We start from the raw sequence: 24,146 nt of genomic DNA, 5'->3' as shown, positions 1-24,146 counted from the left end.
GTTATGTGCCACCATATCGCATGTTGCGTAGATAATATCATTAATATAATTTAAATTACTTTTAAAATGTGGGTAATTTAAATTACACGATGTCAAGGTGATCAATTTTTCGTTTCAGTCAAACTTAGGATAAAATTACAAAGAGTGAGAGAGAAAATATTTTTTGTTTGTGGTACCAACTGCCGCAAGTTACACCAACATGGTGACCAATTTATAACGGCAATAATTACTATTATGAAATTGTTTTTTAATAATGTAGTATAAAATTAACACACGTGGGTAAGTATGTGGGTAAAATATAAAACTACAGTGAGCATACCTATGTTTTCAATGGAGAACTTAATCAATTTACATATAAAGAGCTCTTTATGCTGGGCGCACACGTACGGAATATCAGTTCCTTAATATCAGAAGCGTAGAATTCAGAATTCAGAAACTGATTCTAACTAACTGGAAATTCCAGAATTTCGTTAACTACAATCGACACATTATTAGCAGGGTTATTTTATTGATTTAATAATTTATATTTATAATAATTATTAAAAAAAAATTATTAAAGTTATGAACTTAAAGTATTTGAGAGTATTTAAATGTCATCAGAGGAATTTGTTAACGAATTGATATTCCACTATAAACTTTACTTATTTTTTTATATTATAGTTTTGTTAATTTATATTTAAACATTGTTAACTTTGTGGTATGGCAACTGGCAACACTCTTCTTATCATTCATCGTTTACATTGCATTATTGCACAAAAACAAAATACTGTAGAACCGCTTTTTAAATGTATTACACGTATACAATTTTTGTGATTCGATGTTCTCAAGGTAACGAGAATTAATTGTGTTGCTCGTTGTTAGAATGTATGGCTCTCTTTCTCTTTTTCTCTACAACATAAAACTCTCTTCCCTATCGTGTAACAAAATATGGCTAATAAACATGACCCACTTTGGAAAATTCACTCTCAATTTTCGTCTAATTATTGATTATAGAATTGACGCCTATTAAGTTTTTTAAGGCCCAGTAATCGCAGTATGCTGCTACTTAATTTTCTCTTAATCTAGTAACATTTTGCCTAATTCAACACTGTTTTTATATTGAAAACATAAGTTTTTTAAGAAAAGAATTCTCGAAAGATTAAAAGTTTAAAAAAATATATTAAAATATTTTTTCTTTGTATATTCTAGAAAACAAAAAAAAATCAATATACTGCCTAAAAAAATTAAGCGTGGATATAAATTCGGCCCCGAGGGCCGCAGAGCACGTTCTGATTTGAACGCTTGAGATCTAGGCCTTAAGAAGAAATGTGGTTAAAGTATTGAAAGAATTGTAACTGAGATTTCTTTATTATTATTATCAGGTACTGCTTCTGGAAGCTGGAATTGAAGAACCAGAAGTCGCCGATGTCCCCGCCTTCGCTCCAATGCTGCAGAGGTCCAACATAGACTGGAATTACAGAACCCAACCCGAGAAGAAAGCCTGCCGGTCCAGGAGAATGGGAGGATGTGGGTGGGCAAGGTAATGTACATATATGACCTCCTTTATTTTCTTGCCACTGACTATAGATCCATACGAATATTACCTCATAAACTCATCTGTATTTTGAAATCCCTTCTCAAAACACATTGTGTCAGGTTGTGGTCCCGTGGTTAGTGTCGCGGACTCTTGAGTCAGAGTTTCTGGGTCGACCAGAATTGGATACCTATTTTAATAATGAGCCGCTTAGGCTTACAGAAATAGTATGAAATCGAAGTATTTTTGCTAACACAAATTTTAATCTTTTATATTCAACTAAAAACAAATAAGAGAACTGTGGCTCAACCCGATTTTATGAAAAAGAAAAGAGAAAGCCCTCATTTCTAATATATTCAATTTCACATTGCTTATGAGTAAACATATTTTAGCAGATGTCAAGAAGCACGCAAACCGCCATGAGCACTGATTGGTACTGCCTGTATTGCTGTTTCATTTTACAGATGACGCTGCCATTTCAGAAAAACTGCTTTAAAAAAATAAAGCCTTTTAACTAGATTTTTTTTCGAATTCACCATTGTGTCAAAAATATCGGATAACATGAGAAGATTTAATATTTTGAACAAATAATCACATTTCTTAAAAAAAAATTAATCAGCTGTTAATTAATTTATAAATTACATTTTATATTTAACTCATTCAGATTTCAATCAGAAAAATGCTCTTGTAAGAAAATATTGAGCCAAAAATTTTAAATCCATTTTGCAATCGACGTTCAAAACAATTTCATATTAAACTTTCTTCGTTTGTTGTGTTTATATAACTATGTATTTTTTCTATACCATAAGATTTACAAAAAAAAACAGTTGGACAACTATCACGTGACCGAAATTCGGGAGATATGACGCAAGATTTAACCTGCTTACTCCAAAATCCATAGAAAGAATCGTTTTATTTTCGAAAACAAAACAGTTCCGATTTCTGAAACGACTTTTCACGCTTCATTTGTTTCGGTCTTTGTAATTAGCCGTGTAGTTTAACAATGGATAGGATAAATTTCCTGTTATGCGCAATGACAGTTGCATTCTCGCCATAATGCAGTTTTTCAGCGAATAAAAACGTCACTTTTAGCGAAATGACCACAATGCACCCAAATATCTTGCTGAAATCTTTATGTAACATACTTTTCATATAACAGTCTTATCATTTTGTTCTTCTCTGGGGAGAGCGCTTTGCATTCCTCATTATAGCGCATCATTCACCATTCGAACGTCTATTATACATCGCCTTACCGTAAATTTGTCTAAGAGATCGCATTTCGATAGCATTCAGTCCCCTTTTCTTGGATGTATGCGAGATCCAAACCGCGGATTATTTTTACACCTGAAAACATGATATTTTCAGCGGCTTATAAATTGAGCAGTTATTTTATTTATTTTTTATGCATATACTTGTTCACAAGCGTATGACAGGAAATAAGCCCTGTAAATACCCATAATCTTCTTCATCTTTCTTGAGATGTCAAAAAAAACTTTTGTATGTGAAAAATGCACTATCTCTGAAAACTTGATTCAAGAGACACCTGAAACATTAACCTGTCCAGGAGTATAGTCGTATATATACGACCAATACCAAGCATGATTTTTGACGTGATTTATATCAAAACATGTTTAAAACATGATTTATGTCAAAATGATCGATGTTTCGATAAATCATGTTTACTGGTGTAACTGTTTTTTTTTTATTAAAGAAAATATGTTGCTTATAGCAACGACTATGATGTGAAATTATAAAAAATATAAATAAAAATAACTTCTTGTCCGCAGTGTAATGGTCAGCACGCTCGGCTACCGTTCTGGAGGTCCCGGGTTCAATTCCTAGGGGGGTCAAATAAACATAAGTGATTTTTTCACTCTAATATATATTCCATATTACCCTGGACTGGTACCTGGAGCGGAGGGCTGATCACCTTTCCTTCATGTGTTAACGATCAAGATAACACTGCGTTTGTATGACGCAGTGCCCTATGCACCATTGGGGTGCGGATAAGGGTTTGAATGAAAAATTAAAAAAATTAAAAAAACTCACTCCTGGAGAGGTTAATATCTATCATTAAAACCCTTACATCCACTATATACATATGATTATTTCTTCGTTTTCCCTATCTTTCACACATTGTCTATGTAGCCATTTCGTGGCTATATGTCACCCCTTTAGATTCCACCCTTCCATACGTAAACAGTTGACTGTAATAGACAAGAGGTTAGAGTCAAATATAATATTTATTGTTCTTCGATATGAGAATTCTAGCTTTAATTCAGTTTTCAAATCACTCTGACAGCTTCAAGTTGATATTGTCTTTCAAGTAATTGTACTGTCATTTATCATGACAGCACAATCATTGTAGATACATACACTACGAATTCTGCGATATTTGGCAAACACAATTCACCGGTCACAGAGAACGTTTCCGTAAATTTTAACCTGCGTTCTTAACAAATCGTCCAAATATCAATAATATACTTATCGATGTATACATAATTTCAATAATAACAAAATAATTTTATCATATTAATACGTCTTATAATATATTTTTAGAAACAGTGGCATTATTTTTTGGGTAATGTATCCGAAATAAAACGAGATTATTGAATTGACTCTCATTTTTACATTAATATTTACAATGATATATAATGTGACGCGTTTCGTCTTATAATCGCGTCAATAATGTTGTTTAATTTTGGATACATAACCTAAAAATTAAAAATGGAATGGCAGTTACAATAAACAACAGTGGCATTTACCAAGTGATTTTTTCATTAAAAATGGATAGATTATACCAAAAAGTGACTGCCGAATCAATTAATGAAACGATAAATAGATTTAGAATTAATTTTGTGGAATAACACGATACAAAAGTATAAGTAAAAAAAATATTTAACCAATTTTCAGTTTACTTTTACATGGGTGAAAACACAAACTTTGTACGTGTATATTCATCTTTTGATAAGAACACCTGCAGTTATTTATTGTAACTGAAGACAGTTAGTAGAATTCCATTTAAAAATTTTGGGTAATATATCCAAAATTAAACAAGGTTATTGGATTCAATTCAACATTTATTTTAATATATACAATGATGTATAATGTGATGCGTTACATCTTATTAAGACATTATCAAACTCAGAGTTGATAATGTCTTAATACGATGTAACGCTTCATAATATACATCATTGTATATATTTAAATAAATGTTGAATTCAATCCAATAACCTTGTTTAATTTTGGATATATTATTATATGTTTAAATTTAGAAATCCAAAAAAAACTAAAATTCAATTCATGTCAAACTTCACCCCCAGACTCACCCCCCTCCCTGTAACTTACCCCACTCCACATATACAGTACAGATTGATGTTTTAGTTCATATTTAGACCCGAAGATGGTAGATGGTAGAAAATGCTAAATTAGTCGTTAAAATAAAATTAATATAACTTAAGTGGTAAAAAAACAAGTGTTTTTCTTTTAGAATAATACTAAATGCTTTTATATTATTTTTTGACATCTCATCAAAGATGAAGAAGAATATGGAAGTCTGGGCATTTACGGGGCTGACGACCGTCATAGGCTGGTTTGAGTGATCACTTTACACACGTGTTACATTCACCAATTCTACCCATTATTGACAACCACAGTACTAAAAATTCTTGGAAGTTCAATATATATGAACCAATTTAGAAACCTTGTTCTTGAATTACTAGAACTTCACTAGAGACATCTATTGGTGAGGTGAGAAGAAGCTTTTTATTTAGCAGAAACTCTTATATGAGGTCCAAATCCTGGATTATAATCACACACATGAGAAACGCCAGAAAATACCATTTTAATTTTTATTATTTAAGCTTATAATTTGACCATACAATTTATTAACAGCATTTTGAGAATATTGTAAAATATTAAGTATGTAAATGGAATGTAAATACAGGTTTTTCACTTCAAATTGTATGTTTTACCAAACAAATTGGACAATATACATATTGTTTTTTATAAAAAAAAAATTCATATAATTACTACATATACCGTTTATTTACAACATGTTGTAACTAAATGCTTTTATTTATCTGTTAAGCCAACAATGGTCTGGTTTCAATGCGAGGTGAATAAAAGTATGTTTGATATTTCCAGGGGGAAAGTGATGGGTGGATCCAGTTCCATAAACTACATGATCTATATGAGAGGTAACAAGGAGGACTACGACGAGTGGGCCGAGCTAGGGAACGAAGGATGGAGCTATGAAGAGGTGATATTAATAATTTGCCGAACGCAAAACCGAGCTATTCACTTTTCCCATTTGAATAAAATTCATGCCTTTACGCCTCCTCCACCCTTTTCAACCCCCTGACACGCTTTCCACCCTTAGGGGAAGCCAAAATACCCATTATTTATCTGCCTGCTTTGCATGTTCGCACCTTGGGTGAAATTAATTAGGATTTTTTCTTATATCATGAAACCCTATTAGCAATTTACTCTGCAATTACTATTTTGTATGTAAATTGTCAAATAAATAAAAAATATTAATATATCAATATTTTCATACAATATACTGCCATTTGTATGGAAGTCAAACATGGAGTTGGCAAAATAAGGATGAAAGTAGACTGAATGCAGTCGAAATGCGATCTCTCAGAAGAATGTGCAACAAAACGATGTATGAAAGATGTTCGAATAGTGAAATAAGGAAGGAATGCAAAGCTGAGATAAGCATTATCGATAAAATTAAGAAAAGTGTGTTGAGATGGTTTGGACATATAGAACGAATGAGTGAGGAAAGAACGGTTAAACAAATTTATGAGGCGAATGTAATTGGGAAAAGGATCAGAGGAAGACCAAGAAAAACATGGCACGCCAAATACTTGAAAGTGGTCAGATTAAGAGTCGTAACAATCGGCGGGTATGTATGAGGAGATGCATGAACGTGGAAGAGGCGAAGAATGTTTGCTAAGACAGAGTGGTGTGGCGTTCTATTCTCTCTGCCTACCCCTGCGGGGAAGCGGCCTGACGGTTAGTTAGTTAGTTATACAGCCATTTTAATTCTTAATATGCGTTTACCTTATATCTATTATGTTTTATTAGTGGAACAGTTTTTAATGTGTCGGGTTGTGGTCCCGTGGTTACTGTCGCGGACTCTTAAGTCAGAGTTTCTCGGTTCAAACCCACTCTACTACAATTTGATACCTATTTCTAATAATGAGCCGCTCAGGCTCACAGAAATAGCATGAAATTGAAATATTTGTGTAAATAATAAAAACACATATATTTTTCTATTTATTAAAAAAATTATATTTATTTATATTAAAAACTTGAGGAATTTATTTCTTTACATTAACCCCCCCCCCTTTTGAAAAGAAAATAACTTGGAAATTTTCTCCAAAATCATTCATCTTCGATATCATTCCTATACACGAATAGTAGAAATTTTCCTTCAGTTCTGTCTCTGATTTGTAATGTAAATAACATTTAAATTTTCTTGCAGATTCTTCCATATTTCAAAAAATCAGAGAACAACGAAGATATTGAAGCTCACGATAAATATTTCCACGGAAAAGGAGGCTATCAAAACGTAGAACGTTTCCCTTATATCGATGACAATGCCATACTTTTGAGTCAGGCGTGGAAGGAAAAAGGACTAGAATTCGTCGATCTCAATGCTGAGAAGCAACTCGGGGTGATGATACTCCAAACCACTTCAATCCATGGAAGAAGACAATCTACTAACGGCGCATTCATTAGACCTATTCGAAACCAACGACCGAATCTTGTAATCAGAACACAAGCCCATGTTACAAGGCTTTTGATTGACCCCCATACCAAAAAAGCTGTAGGCGTCGAATACCTCCTTGGCAACAAACTTACTAAATCATTTGTAAGAAAAGAAGTCATCTTATCAGCGGGTGCTCTTAATTCTCCTAAAATATTGATGCTTTCTGGAGTTGGACCAAAACACGTATTAGAACCATTGAACATCCCAGTTATTAAAGACCTCGCGGTAGGGTACAATTTACAAGACCATGTCACAACTGATTCAGTGCTTATCATTCTTAACAAAACAGTTACAGCCGTAAGCGACAAACAGAGAGAAGCTGAGGTCTATAAGTATTATTATTCAGGAAAGGACAAAGAAGGTCCTCTAGCTTCAACTGGGGCTCTGAACTGCAATGCGTTTATCCAAACTCAATATGAACAATCGGCACTTTTACCAGATATTCAATACCATTTCGATGGAGCGAATGTAAGAGACTACCTGGCAGCACCAGATACGGCTTCTGAAGACAGCATTGCCGTTCTCTCATATTACGATGGGATCGCAGCAAGACCAACACTTCTCAAACCCAAGAGCAGAGGATATTTAACTCTTAACCAAACCCATCCAGTTTTTGGACAACCGCTGCTTTACCCTAGATACTTTTCAAAATACCCTGATTTAGAAGTTCTCATTGCTGGTGTCAGGGAAGTTCAGAAATTAGAGCACACGGAAGCATTCAAAAAGGTTGGGGCGGTATTTTCAAGATACCCACTTCCAGCTTGCAGACATATCAAATTCGATTCCGATGAATATTGGGCGTGCTGCTTGCAAGAATATACGTCTACCATCTTCCACCCCGTGGGAACGTGCAAGATGGGTCCTCATTGGGACGAGAAGGCTGTAGTGGACCCTACACTGCACGTATATGGCATCCACAATCTTAGAGTAGTAGATGCATCTATAATGCCGAAAATCGTCAGAGGAAACACGAACGCTCCTACGATAATGATAGCCGAGAAGGCATCAGACATGGTAAAATACGAATGGCTGCATCACTAAATAAAACCATAATTAGATTAAAACCGCGCACACTAATGCAACATAATATTTCATGCAGCATCCGAGACAACCATCTGCATACATTAAGATCTTTTTGAAGCAGCAAGCCATGGATTGCATTATTGGTCAAACTCACTTTATGATCAAATTATTGCATTGGATATTATCGCGCCGTAAGTGTATTCGAAATAAGATTTTGTTATTTGTGTCCATTTGCTCAATTTACGATTGTTCAAGAGATAATTACAGTTTTATAATACTCCTTTATTCTAACATAGGAATACTTATTTTAAATATGTACATTTCAATCGAAATTTTAATATATAAATCCTTTTTATGCCATCTTAGCAAGAAAAGGATTACTCTTAAATGTGAACTATTAGATTAATCATAACACTTCAAATCGGTAATTGTACAAATGACATTTTAAGTCGTTTTTCCTCAAAACCACGTACGAGTTCTCATTTATTACCATAGTATTTTATTGTAGAAATTGTTTTTGGGACAGTTACATGAAATTAAACTTTTTTTATATTAGAGATACCGTAAAGTGGGTCTACATTGCACCAAAATACTGCATTTTTTCAAAAAATTGTCTATTCAGATCATGTTTTTTACTTTTTCTGAGGTTTCAACTATTGCAATGTAATAACACATATACCTGTAACATGTCTGACACATTTTTAAATTTTTATCTATTTTGCCTATATATTTTTTTAATATTTATGTTTTGGTGCAAAGTATCCCGGGGTAAAGTACAACTTTGCACCATGATATTTTCTCTACACTTTTCGTACTAGAATCCAAATTTATGCAAAGTAAAGGCTATCCTACAAGTTTCATTGCACTTCGTGAAGGGTTTTGGCTCACAGTTCACTAAATGCAGATTATATTATTGTATAATTATGGAAAAATAAGACACTTGATAGATTTTTTTTTTTTAAATATTAAAAAATCTAACAAAAATGTTTTTTTTTTCCAATACTGAAGGTTTAAAATTATATAAAATAAAAGGTGGATATTAAAACATATCGTTCTACATAGATAATAGGAATTAAAATTAAATTAGGTCTAAATATGGTCAAGTTCCGGGACGGTAAAGAAACCTCTTTTGGATTGCATTTTCGGTTCTTTTATGGAACCCACTACATCCTTCCAAGAATATTGAAGAAAGTCATCCTTCATCGGCCACTTATACGATTTGTGACTCTCCTGCATGGATTTAACAACTCTGTTTTTCTTTATTTCTAAAATCTGTCCCGGAAAATTTTATCCTTCATAATGAAATACGACTTATTCTCCCACCTTCTTTTTTACTGGTCCTAATGACACTGAGGAACAAATACGATAACTGGTTTCAGTCATCGTTTTTGTTCTTCTCCCTCTTCCTCAAAGCTTCCGTGTGAACTATTATCAGTTAATGCTAGATATGCTGGAAGTTTCAATGCGAATGGTGGGATCATTGATGTAGTTGATTCAGGTGGCATTTGTGTCTCGTCAACGTTCATTTCGACATTTGGATCGTGAGCAATGCTCTTACCTGGTTCTATCGGTATCGTTTTCCTGCGTTTTAAGACTGAATTCTTTAGGTTGAATCTGTTTTCTTCCAAAAACTGTTGAAAACTCTGGCGCACGTCATCGTCATACGCTTTTAATGGCAACCGATTAAGCAACTGACTAGTTTTAGCAACAGTCAAGGTTTTATGTCTTTGCAAAAATGATGTTATCCATTCAGAGCCTGGTACGATGTTCTTTAATATTCGTACTCTTCTGCCAAATCTATCCAAATAGGCTATTAGAATGTAGCAAATGTTAAAAACACTCACTGGGAAATCGTACTCACTCATGTCTACTATGCAGTTTACGAAAGATTGCTCTTCGCCCTTGTCACATATCGGAGGTTTTCCCACAGGTTTTGTATGCTGACCTTTGAGTTTATAGTTAATCGTCCTTCTGGGGATTTAGAAAATTTTTTCAGCCTTTCTTTGACTGTACCATTTCAAATAGCCTCCAAACACTGCTCCACTCTCTTCGGTGTAAAATCGCAGTATCGTCTGGCATAAGGCCGCTGCTTGTGTGTTCTTGACATTTTTGAAAAAAATATACCATCAGGAATTAAGTAAGTACACTAAACCTATAGATATTTAGCAAAAATGTCAAGTTGTATTAGCCGTTTTAAGACTTTTGATCAAATTGATTAACTATGGCCCTTTGTGGATACTTTGCACCAGGTGCAATGTTACCCCAAATGTAGTCAATACAAGTAAGTTCTTAAAAAAATATAATTTTTACATAAACTTGACAACGTAACCAAAAAATACAACATTTGAGAAAAGCAGGGCTTACCTACCTACGATTTAGAGACCACTCACTTGTTGTAACTTGTTTCAGTATACTGATTACATTGGATTTTTTCGGACACAATTTTCAGACAGAAAACTTTCTTTACGTTCGGACAGGAAATACGCATTGAAGCAATAGCGACCGAATGTTACTTCTTTAAACTAAAAAGTAGATTGAAGTGCCATCTATCAGAAACAATAGAAAAAAGAATGAAAAATGACATGTATCAGAGATGATCAGCTCCACAATTTCTTTACAGAAGGTGGTGCAAAGTATCACCCATGGTGCAAAGTATACCCACTTTACGGTACCACTTTCTTCGTGAGGACATTTGAATTCATATTTATTATTTTAAGTGTTTTGCAGTTTCGATTATTTTATTTTATTTTTTGTGTGTAGTTAATATAATAAATGAAGTATAATATTTTTTTGTGATTGTCACATTCGACCTTAATTTAAGATAGAAGAGGAAATTATTAAGTTATCGATCAATTAATAATTTATAAATAAAGTATTTTTACTGACATTTACCTGTCATTAGATGATATAAGTGGTCAAATACCGAGCAATATTTTTCATTGTACCTATTGATGAATCTTTTTTCTATTTAATATATTTATTTACATATAAAAAGCTTTACATTTTCAAATAAAAAATTCAGTTATTTGATGTTTAAAATATTTTCCTTATCATTACTTTTAACTCTGTTTACTTGTATTATATTCACTATTAATATTTTAATATTGCATCTTCTGAATGTAACATATTTAATAAAATAACGATGGAGTCCCATATCTATTTTAATTTAATTTATTTATAAAAAACAATTAAACTAATATCGTTCATTTGGAATACTGTCATACAAAGCGAAAGAGTTCTTTGTTTATTTTTTATGTAAATTTAAAAACTAATATCTTTTAATCAGAATACCATCGTATAACATTATTATATATCCTTAATCTAATTTAATTACTATATATTTCTCAGTATTAGAATAACATTTCCTTGCTCTTACTTTAGAATATACATACCAGCATATTAATTTAAAGCGTAGATTTTGTACCAGTAAAAGTTAACATGTTGTGTTTTCCGTGTTTCGCTAGTAAATATTTGATAGATAATATAGCTATGTTTAATTTAGCGTTAGTTTACTTTTCGCCATATATTTTTGATGAAAGTAACGAGATATTTATATCATATTATATCATAATTTATATCATATTTATATCATATTATACATAAACAAATGTTTTATTTTAATAACATTTCATTTAATAAAACAACATTTTCGTAAAACACATTTTGTTTTATTTATCCTATTTCATGTATACTTAAACAGATTAAAAATATAGTGTGAAGAAAAAATATCTAATTTCAAATATATGAGCAGAAAAATATACCACTTGTGAGTAATCTTCTTCCTTTGACACTAATCCGCACTCAATTATCTGTGGACCATTTTAAGCAACGAGATAATCTACCTGCCAATTCTATTATCACATTCTAATCCTATCCTTGCATAGTTTCGCATTTAAGTAACAAAAAAATATTAATAATTTTACTCTTAAAATAAATATATTTATACTGCTAATAACTGGGAGAGTGCTAACAACTCTCCTGTTTTCTAAAAATCTTTTGATTTACTAATAAGAACTTACTAATCCTTTCATATATTTTATTATTTTGCATGGCGCAAGTGCCAATTAAATAAAAAGCAAAAAATTTATTTCAAATCACTTGTTAAATACCACTATTTCTTAACTTCTATTGTAGCACGTGTTTCGATTCATTTAGCATCATTTTTAAACACCATGAGAATTGTTTAAAGAAATTATAAAAGAATTTTTTTTATAATATATACTTATTTCGAAATATTTTAATTTTAAAAAAGAAAAGCTCTTTCAACAAATAAGATTTTCACCTTTATTTTAACCAAGAAAGAATTGAATTTTTCTGTTCAATCATGCAAGAATTTTATTATTATGTTGGTAGTAATAGAGCCATAGAGCTATACTCGCCAACTTTATGAACGATCATAGTTTTTAGTACCTAACTGAATTACTATAGTCAACATTCGAAGCAGTAACATTAGAACTCTCAATTTTTAACTTACAAATTTTAATAGCTTAGTTGAAAATTACTACCGTATACGAGTATGCATATATATCTGAATTATGGCATAATAGTTTTTGAGTTAAGCAACTTCTTCCCTAAGACTAATTAATTGATTTGGCTTTTATTCCCTAGGTAAGGTAAAAATATATATGTGCATTTTTTTTATTCTAAAAACTAAAAAAAACTTCCAAGGCCATGTGGCCTGTTTTTAAGAGGGATTAGCCGCCTGCGATGTCGATTCCCAGCTGTCAATCCATATCTTTCGTGGTCTCCCCGGGAGTCATCTACTTTGGAGTTGGCCGTGCATACAATGTGGAGGAGTCTGGACGGTTCCATTCTCCTCAAATGCGTATACCATTGTCTCCTTCACTGCCTTCCCATCCTAACGACATCTTCGATTTTGCATATTTTCCTTATCCCGGTGTTCTTTATTCTGTCTCGTAGACTCTTGCCAGATATGCTTCATAGAGTCTTCATTTCTAATACTCTTAGCACATTTTTGTGACTACGGTGTCCGCCATGCTTTCGAGCCCATATGGCATGATGGGTCGCACACAAGTTTTGTATATTTTACTGTATGATAATATTTATTTTTTTATTTATTTAAACTTCATGTACAGAATAGAAATAAGTACATTGGCGGTCTTATTGCTTAAAAGCAATATCTTACAACCAACCAAAAATAGACTAGTGACATTGATCAAAATGTTTGGTACCATATATACCAGTAGCTGTTTGCAATCAGAGGGTAGATAGTACTTGAACATTTAAAAAATATAAATAACAAATTCATGATAATAAGGAAGGCAAATGTAAAAGGAAGTTTAGGGAAGGAGGTAGAGGGAAAAACTAAGAGAGGAGGTTTGATGGACAGTTAGGATTTAAATGAAAAATAGTGATGTACCACCTATGATTATCCCTTGTGCTTATCGATCAAGATAATATAGCGTCGAAGTAGTGTCACATGCACCATTGGATGGGAAAATGGTTGGTTAGTTTTTATTGCGTTCTCGCTAATTTAGGTTTATCAGTTCAGTGCCATTTTTACAAATGTGATTTACTGTTCCAATCTTTGCCCTATATCTTGAGGTTTGGCAACTAAATATATGAAACAACTTTAATAAGCTGGTATGTATTTTGTTAACCTAAATAAAGGCAATATTAATATTTGTATAAATCTTCTGAAAAGGGTAATAAATTACCAGAATCCTTGTTCGGCGATAATCAAATATCAAGGCTTCGAGTTTAAGAGGGGAGTAACTGTTCAGATGGCAATTCTACTATTTTTGGTTATAATGCCGTGTGTCGTTGGCACTTCGAGGTTTTTAATACTTCTTCATTAAACTCTTATACGCACTCTATGGTGCATAGGGCACTACATCTCATATCGATCGGTAATTACATAAAGGCAAGGTTATCAGTCCTGTGCTTCTTATATTATATTAGGGTGATGAGAGTGAGAATCGAATTTATTTACTCTTTATCTCTCATCGTTCACTTTGTGTAATACCACTTAAAAACACTTTTTCGTGACGATCGGTTTTGGAATGACCGTTCCATCATCGGGTCAATTGTAGACTTAAGTGAAATTGCTTTAGTCTCCTATTTATATTTAACAAAATTTTAAATTATTACTGTTATTATTTGAAAGTGAGAAAAAGAAGATAGAGGAATTACAATGGGTATATTTTCAAAAGCGGACTTGAGAAGATCTTTCTCTTTCTTTCAATTTGTTTATATATATTTTTATTTATTTTATATGAATAGGAGACCGTATCAAGTTCACTTTAGTCTTCAGTTGACCTGATGATGGAATGGATATTCCGAAACCAGCAGTCATTAAGTAGTATTTTTGAGTATTATTTTTATTATTAGGTTAAAAAGTCGTACCATAAAAAAATAAACAAAAGAAAGAGGTGAATTTTAATGAACTCTTTTAGAGGTATCCTCTCTTAAAGTCCCTTTAAGAGTATCGAAGAAACTCGTTATTTTTATTATTATTTGTATGGTTTTTAGTTATCAATCACATCAAAACAAATTGTAAAAATTATAGGTCAAAATATAGGTCGAAATTCAAAAGTATTATTTTTCAAATATTCGTTTTTAAGTTATATTACACAAATTGAACGATTAACGATAGAGTGCAATAATACCATACCACAAAGTTAAAAATATTTTTAATATACGAAATATATATCGCTCACACCTTTCGAGTTTTCCCTTGTTTTTCCATTTATCATTTAAGCATTAAAGCTTCGTTAAACTTAAAAGCGGTAAGGTCAAGAGATATTTTTTATTTATTATTTATATTATAGACCGAGGATAATTTAGCATGATCACGTGTTTCAAATACTAGGGCGTGGTCAGGTCAGAAGTAGGAATAATCGGCGGACATATCGCTCACTCCTTTCAACAACGTCATAAATAAAAAAATCGTCAATTTTCAGTTGTGCATGTTTTAGGAATGTCCTGAAAATGTACTATATCACAGCAAAAGAAGTATATTTTTGACTGAATATTTACCCGCTACAGGGCAGAAAGTGTTTTTTTTTTGCATTTTGAAGAAAAGGTTGAGAAGAAAAGCGTTTAATTATTTGTTTGAATATACTAAATATTTTTTAAATGGAGAAAATACCTTCAGGTTTTAAAAAAATCTGTTGCACAGTAAAAAGTTCGATAAGTGGCTTGATATTTATTTTTGATACATTGTATTATATTTTTAAACTTTAAAAACGTTCTCCTGAAAAATCTTTTTTTTTTATTTATGACGTTCTTGAAAAGAGTGAGCGATATATGTAACATAGATATGATTTTACAGCATTTGTGTCCGCATTCACATTTCAATATGTGGACCTTATTTAACCGCGAATATAAGTATATATTTTATATATGATGTTATATTAACATGGATTCTGTCAGATTTTATCGTGAAAAACATAAATAAATAAAACGTTTCACGTTCCGCGCGATTTATGGCTAGAATAAATTACGAATGGAAAAATACTCGCGAATAAGGATATAGAGTGCTACTCTCTATATACAAATACGAACATTTGGTTAACTTTTAAGGAAATGTATAAATTACATTACCTTCATCATCCCTTCTACCACGTGACATTTCTCACCTTTAATGTTTGTGTTTAATAACACGTTGGTAGGTGCCATTCCATTTGGTAAAGTGTAGATAGGTACCTAACGGTACATTACTTACTAGGAAAGTATAGGATGTTTTACTAGAGGTATACGAAATTTTGAATTACCTAACGTCTAAGTGACTCTGAAATCTAGCTACGGCTTATACAATACCGCTTATCATGACTCATGCTTCAGCTTTTTTTAGTTTCATAGCCTATGCCTACTCGTGAGTGGAATTATTCTTTATGTTTAAAGTTACTATGATTTCACGTAATTCATGAGTGAAAATTCTAGGCAAAAACACTCGCTAGAGGTATACAAATTCAAATTTCCCGCAATATATTTATAGTGGCACTCGGCGTGTGGCATGCTATGCCATTTTGTCGAAAGCACAGCACTGTCACATCAATGCCATACAGCTGAGGTACGAAGAAGTTAGTAATCATGATTCTGTAGCGCTATTCATTGACCGTAACATTCTGGCCGACATCGTCTTTAAAAAAATATGGGCCAATAATTCCTTCTTCTTCTTCTTCAAACACTTATCCATACCCCAATGGTGCAAAGGGCGTTGTATCGTACAAACGCAGTGTTGTCTCGATCGTTAACACATGAAGAAAAGGTGATCAGCCCTCCACTTTAGGTACCAGTCCAGGGTAATATTAAATAAATATTAGAGTGAAAAAATCACTTCTATTTATTTCACCCCCACCCCCTGGCAATCGAACCCGGGACCTCCAGAACGGTAGCCGAGCGTGCTAACTATTACACTATGGAGGAGGACTATTCTGACTGTCACATCAATGCCATTCAACTGAAGTACAAAGAAGTCAGTAATCATGGTTCTGTAGCGCTCTCCATTGACCGTAACATTCTTGTCGGCATCGTATTTTTAAAAAATATGGGCCAATGATTCCAACTGCCCATATAGCACACCAAACAGTAACTTTTAATGCATGTAAGGGCGTCTCCACAAAGGCTTCTGGGTTTTCTCTACTCCAAACTCGGCAATTCTGGTTATTGACATAGCCATCTAACAAAAAATGTGTTTTATCTGTGAACAAATTTTGGGTTAGTAAAGAGGATCAAGCTGAATATTATTTTCGGCCCATTCACCGAACCTACGACGCGCATAGTGGTCATTGGGTCTATTTATGATTAAATGGCAAAATGTTTTAACTACAAATCAACTGCCAACTGTCAAATTGACAGTCTGTAGAAAGAATGTTGCCAGTTTAAGAACTAAACGTCTAAAAAGCACCCATTATTACAGGAGTAATTTATAATTAATGTTTATTTTTATGTTTAAGCACTATCTACCATCTGATTGCAAACAGCATTATAAGGTATCAAACATTTTTACCAATATCACTAGTCTGTTTTTGGTTGGTAGGATTATATTGTTTCTTAGCTGTGAGCACACCAATGTATATATTTCTTTTCTATAGGTGAAGTATAAATAGTGAATAAATACAAATATTTGAAAAATATATAAGTATCCCAGAATCCCGGAATTGATATTCGACAACACCGTATTTAAAGTTTATAAAATATCCGGGATAGGAAGCCCTACTTATAACACCGGAAATGCGACACCAACTCCACTAAAAGGTGGGATTTCACGATTCCAACCTAAAAACTAAAAAGATTTACGTTTATTTCGGCGGAGTATTTATTTTATGTTTGGCAGTTGATTTTATTTTGCGAATTTCATTTATTAAAAGCTACCTTGCACCTGGATTTTAGAGTGTAATCCTAGTGATAAAATATTTTATAACCTCAGTCTTTTGACTCGCTTCCTGAGATTAGACGGAGAGATTTCCAACAGCTAAAGAATAATAAAATAAAATAAAAAAACAATAACTCTCGAAAGGGGAGCTTTTTGGTCGAAAGACGAAATAAAAATAATCCGCCGAGGTGCTTTTATGAAATTGTCGTTTTGTTTTAATGCTTTATTTATTTGAATATTATACGAAATTTTCAATAACCTCAAGGAAGCCATTTTTGACAGAGTATAAACATTCAGTATTTTTATTTATCAAACAATACTCATTCTTTGTAATTCAGATCAAAGCCGTACCTAGGAGGTGATCAAAAAGGTTAAGTCCTACCCAAGATATTCTCGCATTTTGCGCAAAATATTATTACGAGGTTTCTATAATTCGAATAATAGCACCGAAATCACATCTTACTTTTTCCGATATGTTTCTCTCGCTACCGCCTTGAGGTGAATTTCCGTAAAACATGAACAGAAAAAAAACAATATGTTTAAACATTATTACAGCACATTTTCCTTCGTTTTTTCTTTTGAAAAATGATCATGACGTATTACGCACGTATTATCTAAATATATAAATAAAAAAAATGAAAGTAATTTTGTATTTAGGTCATAAGATGGGTCACGACCAACATATATGGTAATTGCCAGGGCACTTATGGTTGCATACCATTCTTAATAAATAAATAAAAGCTTGTGCAAGTTGGAGAACCTAAACTACTGCTATTCTGTATAAGTTATTTATTAAATTGTGTAAGTTCCTTGGGGCAATGATTCGTATACACAGTGTCGTGCACAGGAAATTAATTAGAGTAGGTATGTATATATATATATATATATATATATATATATATATATATATATATATATATATATATATATATATATATATATATATATATATATATATATATATATATATATATATATATATATATATATATATATATATATATATATATATATATATATATATATATATGTATATATATATATATATATATATATAATACATATATACACATAAACGACGCTAAATTAATATCTTCTACGCGTTTGAAATATGGAAATCTCGAATTACATACAAAGGGACATTTTCACGCGCTATGAAATTCATGATGTAATAGTCATTGTATTTCATCCACAATACTCCATACAATCGTTCATACTGATACATACGCAGACAATGATGAAATAATTACTGAATTGTGTATTGTTGATACTGTGAATTGGTGAGAACAAGGAAGGTACGGGAAGAAGGGTCTGATGAGGAGTCGAGGAGGGAGAGGATTCAAGGAAAGGGTTCCAAGGATACATAGTAATGTTACAAGGACGTTAGAGAAGGTGTAATTCATCCCATATTCTGGCAGCTTTACCTGAAATTAAACTGATGAAGAACGATATCTGTGAAATGGAAGGTGTCTCCTGAGAAGTGACCATGATCGAAAAGCCACATAAACGAGGTATTTTGGTACAATGGAATTTAATATAATATTCCAGAGAAATTATACATATTAATTAGGTTTAATTTTTTACTGTTTCGGCGTTCACTTTGTGGTAATACATGATGAAATTATAAATAAAACTATTCTTTTTTACCACTTGAGAATTTAACTAGTTGAGTATTGACTAGTTTCGGAAGCTTTTCGGCTGTTCAAACTTAAAACAAAGTAAGGGACATTTTTGGACTAAGTAGAATCTACTTAGTCCAAAAATGCATAATTTTTTTTTTTTTAAATGTCCCTTAGGGCGTTTGTCCACTACACGGAATTACTCGGAATGTTTCCGTCCGGCACGTCAGTAAGCATTTTAAAACTACGATTGGCTTGGATTGGCATGTGCTTTTGTCCATATCTTTTCGGATCGGTGCGTGAACACGTTGCGCGAAAATTCGATCACGTATATAAATATATGATATAAACTGTAAAAGTTTATATTCAAACCTGTAACAAGTGGCTAAAAACAAGTGTTTTTTTATAATTTATTAGGTTTAACACTCTAATAATTATTTATTATATCATAAAATAATTACAAATTATAATATTGTGCCCTTACTGATACAAGGTGACGCAAAATCAATCACCCTATCGGAAAATATAGTCACCCTGAGCATGCCAGCCCTGGGATACTTTTATCTTATTTCGTGTAAAAAAAAAAACAAAAGATGCTTCATCTCAATTGAGACACTTAATTAATACAGGTGGCACAAAATTAATAACCTCATCGGAAGATGTTATATTTCGTGCAAATGGAGTCGTATGTCAACCATATTTGGTATTTGTGAACTAGATAGCTGCAGTATACGAGTAAAATTGATAAAACAGGCACACATATTTATCAACACGGCGGCAGCCTCTTGACGGATATTATATTTTTCTCGAGACGGATATTATTTTTTTACGGGAACACCATCCCGAATGGCGCATCTCTCTTAGGGGCGATCTTCATTGCATTGATCTCCAGATTTAGCTCCCTGCGACTATTTTCTGCGCGGTTTCCTTAAAACATTGATGTACATCAATCCAAAGACTCTTGGTTAGCTGAAGAGCAATATTCTTGCTGATAATGCGGACATGCTGGAAAAACTTGGCAGAAACGTCAAAAATCGCCTATCTTAGCGCATTGAGTATTGTAGCAGACTTCAAGATGTCCTTTTTAAAAACTAAATAAAATAAAATGTGCCGCGATGGAATTGCATTTTTAATATATTATTAGATTAAAACCAATATTTTTAGCTTTTCCACTTTATTTTTATTTGACCAGCGACCGGGTTACCGACATTTTATTACCGTTACCGACATCATCAGACTGGTACTGTCGATGTCGATGTACTGATGATGTCGGTAACGACGAAACCCGGTCGCTGGTCAAATAAAAATAAAGTGGAAAAGCTAAAAATATTGATTTTAATCTAAAAATATATTAAAATGCAATTCCATCACGAAGTGCCAGGGGATAATAAAAATCTATTAGAAACGTATTTGTCGTTACCGACATCATCAGACTGGTAGATATATTAATATTTTTTAAAATAAGGAAGTGACCACGCCCCACCCTGTATATGTATATATATATATATATATATATATATATATATATATATATATATATATATATATATATATATATATATATATATATATATATATATATATATATATATATATATATATATATATATATTTATATATATATATATATATATATATATATATATATATATATATATATATATATATATATATATATATATATATATATATATATATATATATATATATATATATATATATATATATATATATATATATATATATATATATATATATATATATATATATATATATATATATATATATATATATATATATATATATATATATATATATATATATATATATATATATATATATATATATATATATATATATATATATATATATATATATATATATATATATATATATATATATATATATATATATATATATATATATATATATATATATATATATATATATATATATATATATATATATATATATATATATATATATATATATATATATATATATATATATATATATATATCGTGTGTGTATATATATCGAAAATAGATTTCGTAAATTAATTCCTGATGTACGATCACCTACATGCCCGTAAGCTGATTTACCTGAGTTGCTTAATAATACAAACCCCAGCTATTCCGCAAAATTAGGGTCGATAATCGCTTTTCTATGTTCATAGGTTTAACCTTTTGTACTAGAGCACTGTAGTGTCATCCCTTATTAAATGTATTTTGCATTAATTTATACCAGGGGGTGTTAATCCCTTCGCACAATCTCCACCCAGACTTCCTGCTAAACACAACATTATCGCTAACTCCACTAAAGGGTTGCCAATACGTGTTGGGAATATCTTCAACTTTGACACAATTGACAGTAAATACACTGTTATGCGTACAATTGGTTTTCCATGAACAGTTTAATTTAATGGGTGATATTTCTTCTCAACACTTTTCCGCTCAAAAATTATGCATAGGGCACTGCATTGTCACACTGATAGTCAATTATATGGCAAAATGATTAGACCTGCGCTTGATAGCCGATACAGAACATTAAAAGTATATTGAGAGAGATCTGAACGATGACGTTTTATGACGCAAGGTACCTACTAGAAGGAATGTGTTTTTGACTACGCATTTTTATCGATTTTTGCGTAGTGTGATCGATAATCCTGAAATTGCGTGGAACTTTGGTCTGTATGTTCCCGATAGTTATCTAAGACAGATTGTTTCACACTTCCATATACAGGGCCAACCTGCCGATGCTTATGCCTGTAGGAAGAGCCACCGCTATACTAAACAATATCACGCTGGATATTAATCTGTTCCAAATGTCTGAGGGGGTTCCGATTGTTGACTCTTCTACAACTTTTACAAGAGTTTTTTTTACTAACTTCTTAATTTAAATTAAAAATATATCCGCCTTAAATGTTTGTCATGTACAAATTTATTATTTCCTAAATTTAATAAAATTGAATTAAAAGAAAAAGAAATCGAAGTGATAGACGTTGTAAAGAAAATAATCAAAGCTGGTACTAAGGCATGAATGATGTCACGAATGTGCAAGGCTGACCACCCGTTAGATTCATAATTGCAACCTTGAAACTATGTATAGAGTGAAAATTGCCGAAATGGTGGCATTACAGAAAAGCATATTTTTTTGTATTTAGCTATCGTTCTGGAGGTTCTGGGTTCGATTCTCAGGGGGGGTTCGATTCTCAGGGGGGGGGGGTGAAAATAAATATTGTTGGTTATACACTTTAATATTTATTTAATATTGCCCTGGACTGATCTGGAGTGATCACTTTGCCTTCATGTAAGTAAAGATCAAGATAACACTGCGTCAATGCGATGCAGTGCCCTATGCACCATTGGGTGTGGATAAGGGTTATATTTTTTTACGGTTGAATATTATATTATATCATACTTATTATACATATATGTCCTTGGAGAGTTGGGTCATAGTTGAAAATTTTCCAATCTTTTAATCCCGGGAATTTGTTGAGGACAGAAATTAATTTAAATCTTTAAAATCCCCCCGCGAAATACGTAAAGTTGCCATTTTAGTTATGCAAAAAAAATACCCGCGAGTTCTGTAATGTTAATTTATGCACTTGGTAAGGCGGGTGTGTATAAAAAACAGAGATTCACGAGAAAATATGGGAATCGGATTTAAAGCGGTCCGCGGAACCTGGGAATATTTTCCAGATCCGAACCATTAAAGTGGCAATAATTGTCCAATAAATTTCGACCAGTATCGAAATTACCGCACAAATATAATGTGTACTTCGGTCGTTAAACTAATTAATGTCACAGGACAACCAAAAATGTAACGCAAATAATATGGCCCAACTTTTTCTCGGTTTTCATTTTACTTTGTGTCATTTACAGCTTAGAGTAATGGGATCGTTATACTTTATTTTATAAACTACAGTAAACGAGACTTACAAATTAATGTAGGTAAATACGGTGGAGGTTTGATATTCGTACGAAATTCTTCCAGGAATGTTTTTAAAAATGCGGGTTTTACCAATAACCAATAATTTTAATCCATAAAATATTTTTTTAAATATATTATCCATATTTCCCCTTTGCTATTATTCTATTACAATTTTTTATAATACATTTGATTCTGGGGTGTTGTTTTGTCGTATTATTGACCTATGCATACAGCAAAAATACTTATTGTATAAATAGAAGGAGTAAATCTTACATTTCTCAATGCTGCCCAGAGATAAAAATCGTCCAATAGAGGGATGAAAAACTAAACACTTTATACGAAAAATGACAAAGATAACCGGTAGATACTTGTATAAAGAAGAAGACACAGGTTTTTCAATTCAAATTAGACGTTTTACCAACCAAATCAGACTCCATACAACTCAAATTGGACGTTTTACAAAATAAATTGGACGTTACATTGCATTTTATAAAAGATAGATTTTTTTTAATTGTATATATTAATATTAGTACTTCATATGCCATCAGTGTAAATATCTCCCGCATATTTTATTCTTAAGACTTTTTTTTTTCAAAACATATCACAAACATAAATCATATATATAATATTCCCGATGAGTAATTTCCATTTCTTATTTTGGGACATGGGATTAAAATTAACCCAACTGAAACACAAAGAAGAAAGTTACAATAAAGATTAAAAATTTAACAAAACTAACACAGGGCAAAATATAAAACAATAAACGGGTAAAGTAAATATGCATATGCGTTTATATATTTAAAATATCCTAGCAAGTGCGTTAGTCGTCAAGTTGGCATGCCTGCGCGGCGCGCTGTCATAGTCTGTGCGCGCGATGTGTACTGAAGTTTTCGGTCAAGATTTTCAATACTGTTTTGAATCATGAGTACTACTTTG

The 24,146-nt window shown here is 32.0% G+C and overlaps 1 protein-coding gene across 1 annotated transcript in view; it reads left to right on the top strand.

Moving 5' to 3' along the window:
- LOC148301884 (glucose dehydrogenase [FAD, quinone]-like) overlaps positions 1 to 10,694 on the top strand; it is a 52,314-nt gene extending 41,620 nt beyond the window's left edge. Inside the window, exons 2-4 of the mRNA XM_088272566.1 lie at positions 1,362 to 1,519; positions 5,660 to 5,774; positions 7,008 to 10,694. Of these exons, the coding sequence (XP_088128692.1) occupies positions 1,362 to 1,519; positions 5,660 to 5,774; positions 7,008 to 8,336 (1,602 nt within the window). The 3' untranslated portion in view covers positions 8,337 to 10,694. The remainder of the gene's footprint in view (positions 1 to 1,361; positions 1,520 to 5,659; positions 5,775 to 7,007) is intronic.
- The last annotated feature ends 13,452 nt before the right edge of the window (positions 10,695 to 24,146 follow it).

This window comes from Brachycentrus maculatus, unplaced genomic scaffold (assembly GCF_059751285.1).
Source record: "Brachycentrus maculatus isolate JH-2025_06_01 unplaced genomic scaffold, ASM5975128v1 h1tg000509l, whole genome shotgun sequence".
NCBI lineage: Eukaryota > Metazoa > Arthropoda > Insecta > Trichoptera > Brachycentridae > Brachycentrus > Brachycentrus maculatus.
The sequence above is the reverse complement of the archived record's forward strand: the minus strand, read 5'-3'. Positions and strand labels throughout refer to the sequence as shown.